This window comes from Pelophylax lessonae, assembly GCF_965119305.1.
Source record: "Pelophylax lessonae genome assembly, chromosome: 6".
Lineage (NCBI taxonomy): Eukaryota > Metazoa > Chordata > Amphibia > Anura > Ranidae > Pelophylax > Pelophylax lessonae.
The window spans coordinates 239,957,581-239,973,171 of NC_138773.1; the positions used below are offsets into that span (position 1 = coordinate 239,957,581).

General features: G+C 40.8%; 1 protein-coding gene across 2 annotated transcripts in view; it reads left to right on the plus strand.

Annotated features, from left to right (window-relative positions):
* CCDC141 (coiled-coil domain containing 141) overlaps positions 1 to 15,591 on the plus strand; it is a 235,591-nt gene that overhangs the window by 79,703 nt on the left and 140,297 nt on the right. For both annotated transcript variants that reach the window (XM_082261213.1, XM_082261214.1), the window contains exons 3-4: positions 8,788 to 8,979; positions 13,766 to 13,868. In XM_082261213.1, coding sequence (XP_082117339.1) covers positions 8,788 to 8,979; positions 13,766 to 13,868 — 295 coding nt within the window. The remainder of the gene's footprint in view (positions 1 to 8,787; positions 8,980 to 13,765; positions 13,869 to 15,591) is intronic.

The window sequence follows — 15,591 nt, forward strand, 5'->3', positions numbered from 1 at the left end:
CCAAAAAAAGAAACTTTAAAAAATCTAATTTCATGTTGTGAGGTTTGCCTGTGGGCAGGTGCAGTCTGTTTTTTCCACTGCCGGTAGCACTGGACTGAAGCGACAATAAAGGTTGGGTAAGTTAAGAGGAACTTGGTTCCTTTATGATTTCCTTTATCAAAGGGAGGCAGCTATCTGATTGGATGCTGGCTCCCCATGTGATTCTGGTGGCCATCTTGGGTCAGGCAGAGTCTATTTAGTAATCTAGCTCCTGGGCTGGGCACAGTTTTTTTACGAGTGGCTAGTATGGGAATAGGAACCCTGTTTGTAAGGGCCATAACGGAAAGGGAAAGGTTCCAGAGGAGTAGGGACAGTGCAGGGACTATGTCTTTATTTCAGGAAGCCTTCCCTTTTGTGTGTGTGGACCAGCCAGCCACATTCTGCTCCTTTCTGAAAAATGCTTTCGGCATCTTCCAGATTGCATCTAGTGGATCCATGGCTACCTCAGTTGTATGTGGCTCCTGTCAGGTGTGCTCCTCGCTGTGCCTGTTGCATTTGCCGATCTGTTCTTCAATACACTGTCACTGCTGAACTGTGTTTACTGCCTGCTGCACAACGATGCACCTAACCCACATCCCTGTCTATTGGTCATCTCTTTCAACAACTCCCTTGATTCTCTGCATGCTTTACAAATTCTCCTCTACTCATTCCCTTGATTTACTTTCAGTTTTTGAAGCACCACGTGTCTCGTGGTACTTTGCTGCCTCCAAGCAGTGATTCCTTTACTACATCTCCTGTACTGCACCTCCTGAAACTTCTTCTCTTAGCAACTCTGTAGTTCAGAAGGCAGCCCCTGTGAAATGTGTGACACAGCAGGGGCACGAGGCACAGTGAACACATCACAGAACTCAAGGAGGTAAGTGTGTAGTTGATATTCACAAAGTACGTTTAGAAACTTCAAGATTGTTCAGACAGTAGTAGGCTAGAAATAATTGAAATTCAGTATGGAGAAGATAATTACATTTTGACCATAGACTTTAAGCCATTTGAGAACATTACCCTTGATCTTTGCTTTTACTTTCAAGCACTGGTGAAAGGGACCTGAAACATGTCTGTCCAGTTGGATTGGTACAATAAAATCAAAATAATTGAACTCCTTTCATTTGTAACAAAACTGAGCTCATTTACTTTCACTGACTGAGAACTCATAAGACCTAGACGTCGGAGAATGGCCACAGACATCACACACTGCTCTTTCTGAGACTGGTCTTTTTAAGTATGACAAACTTACTTTATTATGTACTTTGTTGTTGCTTGAAGTGGAAACTAAGCACAGGTATCAAAAGAGAAACACGTATTTTAGGACAACTTATCAGCTTTTCTCTTTTGCACGCCTGTAATGAAGTAGATATAGTCATGACAGATTACATTACATGACTTTAAATAACAATGTTTTAGCAACTTATTTTGAATCAAAAGATATCTAAGCACTTCTGTAAGATACTTAACATTTCCTCAGACAGAAGATAACTATGTATTTTCAAAGGGCTTTTTTGCTCCTTATAACATGAAAGAAAGCAGCTTGAAGTTGGATGTGTTTGGGGATCTACATGAAAGAAGAATGATAATGTGATTATAAAATTATTTGTAGCTCCTTCATCTCACCGGACACTTCAAATTGAGTATGTGAATAAAGGAAAGCAAGGGAACCTTGAAATGAAGCCTCTCTTCTCCATTATATATGTGGAGGAGAGGTAAGAGCAAAGTACGAATGACTTATAAAAGTAGACAAAAATGTGGTTTACAGTATTTGAATGGGCAAGCCCAACTTTTCCAGTTCTGGAAAGTTGGTAACAGGCTTACCTGCCAGCTTTTGAAAATATGTTCTGTACCCCAAGGCAGAGATCTGGGGGTTGATTTACTAAAGACAAATAGGGTGTTCACTTTGCAAGGGAAGTTCTAACTTGCAAGGAAATTTGCCTCAGAGTTTAGTGAATTTGGTGCGGTTTCAAGAATACCCAATCATGTGCAAGAAAAATTATCTTGCAAAGTGAATTCCTTTGGAAAGTGAACAGTTTACTTTGCTTAGTAAATCAGCCCCCTGGTCTCCATGAGTACATTCCGGACGTGTCACAATGCAAAGCCTAGGCTTGGAAATAACACTTTTGGAATCTTATGTCATTTGCCTGCTGTGGGCAGTCTTTTCCCCCCCAGCTATCAACACTGACTGTACATTGTACTTTTCAAGAAGTCACGGGGGGAAGAGGCTGCATCAAAGTGAGTGAATGAGCTGTATGGGACAACCTGATCACATTCTGCCAAGAATATAGACTATGCGCAAACAACCGGATTTGCATCACCATGTCATCTCTGGGCTAGCATAGCAGTCCACCAGATGCTGACCGTAGATGATGTCTGTAAAAAGTTGTCACTGGCCTTCGGGGTGGCTGACAAAGACAGACAATGCAAAGTGCTATGATGAAAAAATTCAGTAATCCAGATTTCAATTTAGTGCAGTCAATTAAAATAATAATTCTGATCAGGTAATATGGCTATTGGAGTTTGTTCTAAACCTTTTTAAAGGTTTAGTTTTTGGAGGAAGCTGGAAAGGTAAGATGCCCAATAGTTCATTAATCTCTAAAAGTGTATTCCCAGACCTGCAGCGCTGACTTGGTGGTCCCAATTTTCCTTCTGGATTTTATTTTACATTATGAACCCCTCCCCACCCCACTGGTAAAAAGGAGCAAAGCACTATTCTAGAGAGCTATCACTGATGGAGTCCTGAGGAAATCAGCTCACTTGATTATGCCTATGTGTAAAATGTCTCTTTTGGATGGGCTGATCTGCATATTAATCTGGCAGAGCTACCTTTTTTTTTCAGCGCCAAAGTATATAAAAACATTTTTTGGTTAAAAACCATCAAATTTTTTTTCCAAGTCCCATTGAAAAAATTTCCCTTTACTTCCTGTGCTGTAGATAATATGAAAAGGGAGAGGAAATCTCTTCAGTCGTAGATAGTTGTCACCAGACCAAATGTTCCCATTAGTAGAGTTTCTCTTTACTACACAACTTAAAATTTTGGATTTTTCCTCATCTCCAGTCCCAAGACAAAGGAGTGAATCTCACTAAAGGGGATACAGATAGCAGTAAAAACTAGACAGGGATTCAAATTTGTTTTTACTCTGCTCTCTAAAACACACTTGTCAAACACAAGGCCCAGGGGCCAAATTCGGCCCTCCAGGCCATTTCATGTGGCTCTCGCACCCCGGGGGAGGGGTGTAAGGGAGATGTGAGAAGCCTGTGAAAGAGAGCTGATTCCTGCACAATATGCATAGCAAACTCCTAAACCCTGCACTCTGTACATTGCGCACCTCTGAACTTTTTACGTAGCACATCTATGAACTCTGCACTCTGTACGTAGTGCACTCCTGATCACTGCACCCTGTATGTAGCGCATCCCTGAACTCTGCACTCTGTACGCAGCACACTCCTGAACTCTGCACTCTGTACGCAGCACACCCCTTAACTCCATACATAATGCACTCCAGGTATTTATTGCCCCTTTAGTATCCTCCCAGTTTGGCCACATCCACTGTTCGATGCGGTTTGTTGGGGGGGGGGGGGCGGGTGAGATTGACTTCCTGCACCTATTCTCTGAGAAAGTAAGCCTTGCAATAATTTATATAATCTTTACGGCCCTTTGAGGACAACCATATTGCTGAAGTGGCCCACAATGAATATAGGTTTGAAAATTCTGCTTTAAAACAAAACCAGTTTTGGCTTTAGATTGTAGGTTGCTAAAATGTGTCCTAAAACGTTTTAATCACATTTAGAGCATTTCCAAAATAATATTTTTTTTTCACTATTCCACTCACATGGGTGTAGATTTGCACTGGGTAAATAGCGTCTTTGGTGTATTTTTAACTTACTCACATTGTTATTGCATGGAAGCTGTTATCTGCAAAACAAACACATTCTTAATTTATCACCAGCAAGCTCTGTTACTTGTCATGGTAAAGGCCACAATGATTACATTGCAGCAATGTGGCATTTGAAATGTAACTATGAGGGGCAGTGAAGGGTTGGCACAACACTTATTGGCTGTGAAATGCACTTTGAAGTTCTGTTTATTTGAGAGATAATTACAATAATTCCCCAACATTTACTATACTGTATGTTTTGCTTTCTCTATGTTAAGGTTATTGAAATTAACATACTAATTTCCCCTAAGATGGGAATTAAACACTCACAAAAATGTTGTTTGTTTAACTACTTGCAGACCAGTCGCCGTACATATACTGCAGCAGGTCGGCTCTGTCCCACGAAAGAGCGTACCTGTACGTTGCATTGTGGGACCACTGGCGGGGGGTGCGCGCGCAGCCAGAGGCAGGTGAACATGCACATTTGCTACAGGGGAAGCCAATTCGCGGGTTCGGCGGACATGATTGCCGCCAGGCACCCGCGATTGCTCCCTCTGGAGACAGAATGCCAGTCTGCCATTGTAAACATGGCAGAACGCTGTTCTGTCAGTTATGAACACAGGGATCCTGTGTTCCTCTTATTTAGGAATATAGGTCTCTGTGTTCATGCAGTAAGTCCATCTCCCCACCCGGTTAGAAAGCACATCCTAGGGACACATTTAACCCTTTGATCGCACCTGGTGTTAACCACTTCCCTGCCAGTGTTATTAGGTCAGTAACAGTGCATATTTTTAGCACTGATTACTGTAGTAATGTCACTGGTCCCCCCAAAAGTGTCAAAAATGTCAGTTAGGTGTCTGATCTGTCCTCCGCAATGTCGCAGTCACGCTAAAAATCGCTAGTCGCCGCCATTTCCCGTAAAAAAATAAATAAATAAAATATGACATAAATCTTTCCCCTAGTTTGTAGATACAATAACTTTTGCACAAACCAATCAATATACACTTATTGGGAATTTTTTTACCAAAAATTTGTAGCAGAATACATATTGGCCTAAATTATGAAAAAATTTGATTTTTATTTTTTGTATTGGGAATGTTACATAGCAGAAAGTAAAAAAAAAAAAAAAAAAATTATATATATATATATATATATATATATATATATATATATATATATATATATATATATATATATATATTTTCAGAATTGTCAATTTTTTTTGTTTATAGCGTAAAAATAAAAATCGCAGAGGTGATCAAATACCATCAAAAGAAAGCTCTATTTGTGGGGGGAAAAAGGACATACATTTTATTAGGGTACAGTGTCGCATAACCGTGCAATTGTCAGTTAAAGTAACGGAAAAAAAAAGGCCCCGGTCAATGAGGGGGTAAATCCTTACGGTCCAGAAGTGGTTAAATGTACAACTCCCCCTAAGCAATTACCTTTTTTTTGGGATGCTACCTACTCACCAAGTTCATCAGAGTTTCAAAATATGGAGTTCCTAGTCCCCTCTGTTGGCTATTTTCTGCAATATTCTCTAATAGGTTCCGGTAACCAGGATGGGCACCGGGTATCCTAAAACATTCTAATAATTGGCAGTAGGGGGTGACAGAAACAGCATATCTTACCAGGCCTACAGACACAAGGGTATAGAAAACAAAAAACTATCAGCGCAAAACCCAACAGTGAATATAATAAACAAAATTACTGTGTCAAATGATATAAAATCATACAGTGCAAAAATATATGTGCATATATGGTGATATAAAGACCGGCAGCATACACTAAATTATGTCCACACCTCAAAATTAAAGTAACCAATATAAAGGAAGTGACACGCCAGATGAATGTGTAAAAATCAAATATTAGTGCATATAAACATCCATCAAACAGTCCATATAAAAATCGTGCTTTGTGTCCTCAAGTGTTAACAGGAAGCCAACATTCCCATAGGATATATCAAACACCTCTTGTGTGCAAATCCCTTCACCAGGTGAATTGGCCTCTCACCTCAACACAGGACCCAAACGGGTCAGCATCAGCTCACATGCAGATATACAGGACCCAGAGATCTCTTTCCAGCTTCTCAACTCTGGAATGAGGGCATATAATGTGGGGATAAAGAACAAACTATAGTGCTTTCTGTTTGCAATATAATGAACTTTTATTCAAATAGCACAAGGTACTCACATTTAACAGGCACTCAGCCGTGCCTGCTTGTATTAGCAGAGAAACAAATAGCGATACACGGAAGATCAGCGTCAGGCGCGCAGGCTCCGCCCCCTATACGCGTTACGTCAGATCGTTCAATCTCTCATTGACTTCTTCTGTAGCCTATGGGAATGTTGGCTTCCTGTTAACACTTGAGGACACAAAGCACGATTTTTATATGGACTGTTTGATGGACGTTTAAATGCACTAATATTTGATTTTTACACATTCATACAGACACAAAGGCCCAGCTGAGCTCTAACTAGGATTCATGCTTCTTTCTTTTAGCTTGCAGCATTGATTTTTCTTTGTTTGTTTCTATGCCAATGTAGGAATCCTCTCTTAACCTAGAGTATTTCTAATATCAGTTTATTGTTTACAACAAGGCTGTAGCTAGCCTGAGCTTTGTTTATGTGTTCTGGGTTTGTTAAGTTTTTCCTATGCCCAGGGGCATTCTTTGCTTCTCCTTGCTTCTGGGGAGTGTTCTTCAGTAGATAGAGATAGAGGATATAGTGTATTAGGTTATGAATATTTATTCTGACCTGGACTGATGCTAGTGTTGTGTGCTGAGGAAGAGGGTAAATAATTGGAGACAGCTTCTAGAAGGGATCATGCCTCCCCGTGCCTCCCTGGCTATGCCTGTTGAGGGTGTGCATTACAGGGAAAGGTGCCATTTCCCCAATGGTATCATAGGCAGCAGTAATAATTCAGCATATTGGAAATGTGTTCTTTTTCAATGTATTGAACTACATTATGTAAAAACAATCTTATTTGTAAAGGATTCCCATTCAATTTTACCAGGAAATGCATTGGTTTATTCCAGGGAACTCTGGTGTCCCTCCACAATCCAAAAACTTAGCAGTAGGTTAGTTTACATCTAGGGATATTTTGCCCTAAAATATATGTTCGAATTTGAAAAGGACAACAAACTGTAAGTTAATTTGGACATAGAGATTAATGCAAATGAATTAGCTTCTCCACAAAGCTCTGTGGAAGATGTCACACCTTTATAATTGAGTAAAATAAATACATAAAGCACTGTCAGTTTGTATGGCTATAGTTATAATATATAAACTCAAAGAATATCAATTAAAATATGCTTTGGAATGCAATCAAAAAGTCAAACAGTCAAAGGCCCTCATAGTGTCAAATTCAACCAATTTAAAGTATTGCTAAAGTCAAAATGTTTTTGAATTTTAGACTGGAAGACTTTAGAAGAGGTTAAAACCAGTTTTCCATCTATGTCCCTCTGGGGAGGATTCCCTGCACTTCCTGTCCTATAGACTCATCAGGAAGTGAGAGGAATCTCTCCAAAGTAAGGGAAATATGCCTTAAATAGTTGTTACTGCAATATATTTTCCACCCTGAAAGAATTTCCTCTCATTATTTCTGTTACAGTGACAACTTTTGGATTTCCCTTTTACCTTTGGTCCCAGAGACAAGAGTCACCAGGATTATTAAAGAACACAAAATAAATAAATAAAGAAATGATAGATGAACACATACCTAATCCAGCAAAAATGAAAAAAAAATGAAAGGTTTGGCTTTAGATACACTTTTTTTAACCTCTTCCTGCCCGCTCTATAGCCCAAAGACTGCTACAGCGTGGGCCTAATATTTGCTGGGAGGGTGTCTATGTACATCCTCCCGTGCATGAGCTGCCTGCGTGCCTGACAGCGTGAGGAGAGAAAAAAAAGCTGATTACTGGCTTCTGTCAGAGGGACATCGGTCCCGAACACAGAAAGAGCCACTGCCACCTCATCTGTGCCCACCAGTGCCACCTGCGAGTGTCCACCAGTGCCATATACCAGTGCAAATCAGTGCTGCCTATCAATTCCCACAAGTGCCACCTATCAGTGTCTCATCATCAGTGCTGCCTATCAGTGCCCACCAATGCCACCTATCAATTCCCACCAGTGCCACCTATCAGTGCCTCATCATCAGTGTTGCCTATCAGTGTCACCTACCAGTGCCTATCAGTGCCCATCATTGCCATCATCAGTGCCCATTAGTGCCACCTATCAGTGCCACCTATTAATGGCCTTCAGTGTCACCTATAAGTGTCTTTCAGTGCCGCCCATCAGTGTCCATGAGTGCCACCTATCAGTGCAACCCATCAGTGCCAAATATCAATGCCACCTATCAGTGCCCGCCAGTGCTGCCTTATCATCGCCCAGCAGTGCTGCCTTATTAGTGCCTATCAGTGTCCATCAATACAGCCTAGCAGTGACTATCAGTGCCCATCAGTTCAGCCTCATCAGCGCACATCAATGAAGGAGAAAAATTTCCTGTTTGCAAAATTTCATAACCAACTATGAAGAATGTTTTTTTTTTTTTTTCTTTCAAAATTTTTGGTCTTTTTTTTTTTTTGTTTAGCAAAAGATAAAAACCCCAGTAGTGAATAAATACCACCAAAAGAAAGCTTTATTTGTGTGAAAAAAAATGATAAAAATGTAATTTGGGTACAGTGTTGCATGACCGCACAATTGTCATTCAAAGTGCTACAGAGCTGAAAGCTGAAAATTGGTCTGGGCAAGAAGGGGGTTTAAGTGCCCGGTAGGCAAGTGGTAAATAAAGCTATTGTTGTGACACATTTGGTGCAATACTAATGTTATGCTTGTTGTTAGATTTTGTATTTTGTGTTCCTATGAAAGTTGTTCCTCTCTCTTCACAGTCTCTAGAAGACCAAGTATGGGATCTGTTATGTCAGGCTGATGAGACAGCTGAACAGCATAAAGACCAAAGTCAAATATATGATGCCATGGCAGCAACTCTAAAGGAAGCCTGGGATTCCCTTATCAGTGTGTTGGAAAAAAGAAGAGACTTGTTACATATCACTTCTGAATTCTTCAATACTGCAGTGCAGGTTCCTATTTTTATTACAGCATATAACACGTATGCATCAATCAACATCACTAAGCAGTCATAGATGTGGCTCATGGTGCCACCTAGTGGGTTTCCATTATTTCATTTAAACACATTATACTTACCTGCCCTGTGTAGTGGTTTTGCACAGGGCAGCGCAGATCCTCCTCTTCTCGGGTCCCTTTTTGGCTCTCCTGGCCCCTCCCTCTTGTTGAGTGCACCCACAGCAAGCAGCTTTCTTTTGGGGCATCCGAGCAGAGCTGCAGCTCCCTGTATCCATTCAGATATGGAGCTGCTGTTCGGCCCCACCTCTCTCTTTCCTGATTGGCTATCTGAAATTGATTGACATCAGTGGGAGCCAGTGGCACCGCTGCTGTATCTCAGCCCATCAGGAGAGAGAGTCCCGAGTGGCTGAGGCATTCGTGGACATCACTGGATAGAGAGGGGCCTCAGGTAAGTATTAAGGGGGCTGATGGCAGCTACTGCACACAAAGGCTATTTACCTTAATGCATAGAATGCACTAAGGCAAAAAACCAAAACCTCTGCCTTTACAACCAATTAAAGCCAAGGTTGTCTAGATTCTTTAGATCTTTTCATTATACATTGTAATGATCATTTCACCGAAAACTGGTGTTCCGTTACATAGTTACTTAGTTTATAAGAATGAAAAAAGACACACTGTGCAGTTCAACCTACGGAATTTGTGTGTGATTTTAATTCTTTAACAATTCCCCAATGTCACCAGTGTATGTACAGTAGCTCTGCATTCAGGGCATTCTGAGTGTGCTATCAATGCATACATAGAGTGCTGTGGCACGATCATGAATCCTGTACACATGCACAGAAATGATGTCATCGTGGTCCATCCATTTAAATGGCCAGACCTGCATAAACCCACAACAAATATCGGGTGAAGACGGAAGCATTGGCAGCGGTGACAACAAGTCAGTGGAGGGCTCCATTTAAAAGGTAAGCTTGTCATAATATATTAGTATTCAGTGTAAACTAGCACATTATGGCAAAGGCTGGCTGGAGGATCATGTCATGATTGAGGTCCACAACCCCCTTATTCATTTTGCTGCCCTTCATTAAACTCCTTCAAATTCACCAACATCTTTCCTGAGGATTGGCAATCAAAACTGAACTGCATATTCAAGATGAGGCTGAACCAGTGTTTTGTAAAGGGATACTATTATTGATTTATCTCTTGAATATATGGCCTAAACATGAGCTATTGATCTCAACCTCTATATCATTAACCACTTGCCGACCGCTGCAAGTACGTATACTGCGGCGGTCAGCCCGTGCAGGCAAAGTGACATACCGGTACGTCACTCGCCTGTGTGCCAATAGGGGGCGAGCACGCGCCGCTGGAGGCGCGCTCCCGCCCCCGCTCGTTCACGGATACCTCCGCGCGAGTGACCGGCGGACCCGATGTCCGCCGGTCACTCGCGATCGTCAGTTACAGAGGGAGAAAGGCAGGCGGCTAATGTAAACAAAGCCGCCTGTCATTCTCCCTTGTGTAACAGCAGAGATCATACGGTCCTGCTATGTAGGACTGTAAATCTCTGCTGTTACATGAACAGCCACATCCAATCACAGTTAGAAACACGCCCCTAGGGACACACTTAAACCCTCCTTCTCCAATAAAGTTAACCCCTTCCCTGCCAGTGTAATTTTTACAGTAACAGTGCATATGTATAGCACTGATTACTGTAGTAATGTCACTGGTACCCCCAAAAGTGTCAAAAATGTCAGTCAAGGGTCCGATCTGTCCGCCGCAATGTCGCAGTCCCGCAAAAAAATCGCAGATCGCTGCCATTACTCGTTAAAAAAAATTTTCGTTATCAAAATACGCTTATTGCGATTTTTTTTACTAAACATATGTAGCAGAAAACAAATTGGCCAAAAATGTTAAAAAATTTTGATTTTTACATTTTTTGGGGGGAATTTAATATAAAAAAATGTGAAAAAAAATGTTATTTTTTCAAAATTTATGCTCTTTTTTTTGTTTATAGCGCATGATCAAAAAATCGCACAGGTGATCAAATACCACCAAAAGAAAGCTCTGTTTGTGGGGAAAAAAAAGGACGTCAAATTCGTTTAGGTACAGCGTCGCACGACCGCGCAATTGTCCGTTAAAGTCACGCAGTACCGAATCGCAAAATAGGGCCTGGTCAGGAAGGGGGTAAAATCTTCCGGGGCTTAAGTGGTTAATAAACAAATTGAACTGCATTGGGCCCAAGACAGAACCCTGGGACACACCACTCACAACTTTAGACTATTTAGAGAACAAGTCCTTTATCACTACTTTCTGGACCCCCTCATGTAACCATTATCTTATCCATACACGTACAATTTTATCAACTCCACACCTTATTTTATAGATTAAATGTTTATTAGTTACAGTGTTAAATGTCCACTGGACTTCCACCACCCAATTTCTCACTTACTTCCTTGTAGAACGATAACAGGTTGGTCTCACAAGTCATGGTAGATGCTAAAAAATGAATCTCCCTACAGCATCTTATCTCTGCCAGGGGCTCTTTTGCTAGTATGAGGGAATACAACTCTTCTAGTTTGATTTATTTTATATAATGGAGAATGTAACAAGAGATGCTTTAACATTCAAAGGTGGGTTGGAACACCAAAAACTCTCAGGTTTACAGGAACAGAGGTAGGTATTATTACAAGGAGGTCTAACTGCTGTAGCCTCTGAGACACAGAAAAACAGGGCTGACTCGTTCACCTATAATTGTCACTTTTAGGTGGATTGGCTTGGATCAGTATTATTGACAATAAGTGTTGGAGATTATTCGGCATGGAATATTGTCAGTAGAACAATGACTACATCCTATCAGATGCAGCTACTGCTCAGATATTCAGAAAGCCATAGGTGCAGTGGCTTGGGCTACTGCATTACTGCAACATGTGAGTCTAAAGGAGGTCTAAATTATCCCCTCTTCCTCCTGATAACTAAATCCCCTTGTACTTACTTTAGATTAGTGGGTAATGCAGTCCAAGAGCCTGCATCATACCAGGAGGCACTCAGTTAGAGAAGCCTCCCTGTAGGCTTAAAACAAGTACGCTTTTCTAATCAGGGCTATGATGAACACAGTACCTCTGGCACTCTGCACCTTGACATTTCCCTGTCACTCGGAACCCCTGTCACTAAACCTCCCTGCGCCCCCGACTCTGAACCTCCCTGCCTCCCAGCACCCCTAATACTGAAACACTAAGGTTGGCCATACATGTTAAATTTGCTTGTACAATTTTCTTTTAGATTTACATTAAACTATGTAGCGCAAGGGCCTGCCCTAATTGGATACAATTAAAAGTTGTTTAGTTTTGACCTCATATTATATGGTTTTGGTAAATCTAAAGGAAAATTGTACAAGACAATTGAACGTCGCTTTCTATCCGCTAGCAACTCTGCTGCTAAAAAATCCACCACTTCTCCCTCCTGTCCTTGCTCCCCATTATCCCCGTTTCAGGGGCATGCAGAGAGGAAAAGAACCTGAGCATTAACCACTTAAGCCCCGGAAGATTTTACCCCCTTCCTGACCAGGGCCTATTTTGCGATTCAGCACTGCATGACTTTAACAGACAATTGCGCGGTCGTGCGACACTGTACCCAAATGAAATTGACGTCCTTTTTTTTCCCACAAACAGAGCTTTCTTTTGGTGGTATTTGACCACCTGTGCGATGTTTTGATCATGCGCTATAAACAAAAAAAGAGCAAGAATTTTGCAAAAATAACAATATTTTTCAAATTTTTTATATGAAATTCCCCCCCAACAAAATGTAAAAATCAAAATTTTTTAACATTTTAGGCCAATTTTTTTTTACCATATGTTTGGTAAAAAAAAAATCGCAAAAAGCGTATTTTGATTGGTTTGCGCAAAAGTTATTGCGCTTACTAACTAAGGGAAAGATTTTTGTCATTTTTATTTTTAACGAGTAATGGCGGCGATCTGCGATTTTTTTTTTGCGGGACTGCGACATTGCGGCGGACAGATCGGACCCTTGACTGACATTTTTGACACTTTTGGGGGTACCAGTGACATTACTACAGTAATCAGTGCTATACATATGCACTGTTACTGTAAAAATGACACTGGCAGTGAAGGGGTTAACTTTATTTGAGAGGGAGGGGTTAAGTGTGTCCCTAGGGGTGTGATTCTAACTGTGATTGGATGGGGCTGTGTGTGTAACAGCAGAGATCTACGGTCCTACATAGCAGGACCGTATGATCTGTGCTGTTACACAGGGGAGAATGACAGGCGGCTTTGTTTACACTAGCCGCCTGCCTTTCTCCCGCTGTACCGGAGGATCGCGAGTTGAGTGGCGGACATTGGGTCCGCGGCTCACTCGTCACTCGCGCTGGGGGGGGGGATGTCTCCGTGAGCGAGCGGGAGCGTGCCTCCGGCGGCGCGCGCTCGCTCCCTAGAGCCTCACAGGCTAGTGACCTACCCATACATCACTTTGCCTGTGAGGGGCTGACTGCCGCCGTATATAGTCAGGCGGCAGTCGGCAAGTGGTTAAGCCTCTGAGCTTGCATTAAAGGTTATACACATCACATTTTGCATTATTATTTAAGCCTGTATATTATATGTATTGCTAAAAGTAGGTAGCTTGCAAGATTTCTATGATTTATAGTATGAACTTGAAGGTGTATTTTTTGCAGTAGCTTTTAGTCTATGGAACAGACAAGAATTTATAAGCATTTGTTCATGCTGTTTCTCATCAGATTTCAATATATGCTCCTTTCTTCTGCCTTTTTAGTTTGCTGATGCAGTTGATAATGCAGAGGCCTTTCTCCAGAACATACAAGAAACTGTCGAAAATATTCCAGAATGCCTGCAACAGCACCAACAGCATACAAGAGGTAAGGAATGCCTTTCATGTAAATGGTCTTCATGTATAAAAGTTATTAAGTGTAAAGAAAACCTGTACTGCAGCAAATATGCAATTGCTCACCTCCACTTTTGAAAATGCTAATTGCTTATCTCTCATAATGGTCCAGTAGTCCTTTATTTGTCACAGACTATTACAGATATGCAGATCAGGAATTCTGACTTGTTCTGGGTCAATGACTCAAACATATTGAAACCACAAGATCAGAAGAAGACCTGGGCAACCAGCATTTTCCAGAACCTCCATATTTATCTCAATATTGAGTTCCTTTAAAAACATCTGGAAAAAAAGGTTTTCCACTATGAATGCAATATTTCTTTCCAGGTTTGGGTAATCTGGCAAGCATGGCAGAAAGGTTAATTAATCTGATTACAAATGAAGGACCTAGATGAAAATGACATGCCTTATTTTAGATTTCCACAAGAAAAAAAGAATAATAAAAGTAAAATACAGTGCACGCATTGAATCCTTTATTAATTTTGTCTGATCAAAAAACCTGAAAAATCATTATTACTGTCTTAAATAACCAGGCTACCCCTATACATTTAACCCTCCAGAACAAGCTCAATAAAAGCCCCCCCAAAAAGGACCAACTGAACCCTATTATCAATGTAGATGTGGCTAGCGATATGTAATCCAGACTATGACAGCAACTTATGCTGAACAGCTGCAAACAAGGTAGGGGATCCCATGCTGTAAAGTTATATTACCAAACATGTACCCCCTCAAAAATCCCCAAATAGGGTGAGGGTGCCAATAATATATATTTTTTTAATATTAGTCTTAAAAGAAAACCCCATAGGTGTGTTCTATAAGAGTTACAAGTAGTGAAGAATACACGAAAAGTAACAGGATCACCTCCAATTCTCAATGCCCATGAAAAAGGTCATTCGTGAGCTAGCGTGTACATGAAATGAAACCATATATGTGTTGTGCTGTCATATAAATAATAAATACAAATTTGCTAAAAAGTCATTAATGAGTCCAGATCAAAAATTATATCACTATCAAAAAAAAAAAAAGAGTCCAGTGCAAATAAAATGAGAAAAGTTCTAATTTAAGTTCTAAGTTCTAGTACTGTGTCCCAAATGTCAGAGGTTAGGATCATCTTCCTAATCACCACATTGCACTTAAACATGCGACACAAATTTTGCTTACCAGAAGGTCAGACCCCAAAGCATAAGAGGTCTAACAGTGCTTTTGGGCAACACATTCCACTAATGGATTGATGGATAGACTTAGCAGCCTCCGATCACTCCACTTGTTAACTGAATAGATGGATGAATGGAAGTCATCCTCCACATCTACAGTATGCCGTCCAGACTGATAGATCAGAGCCTCCACTACCACAGTCTGCTGCCTGGATGAATGGATAGGTATGCGTATGTCTCCACTCTTTTAGCAACAGAAAAGCCACATAAAAGACAGCATACAAAATAGGAAGGGAGAGTCGCTCATAGTTTACTAATCAAAATAAGCTTAATAAAAAAAGTTGGTGGAGGACCACAAAATAAAAAGAACTAGGCACAACTTTTCAAAGTCCTTCCAATATCCCTTTCAATTGGTGGAGAAACATAAAGAAAAAAGATAATTTATGTATTATGTCTCAAAGTCCTTCTAATATCCTTCTTCAATTGGTGGGGAACCATCAGGAAAAAAGAAAACTATTGTACCTGTAGTACTCTCCTCTAGTT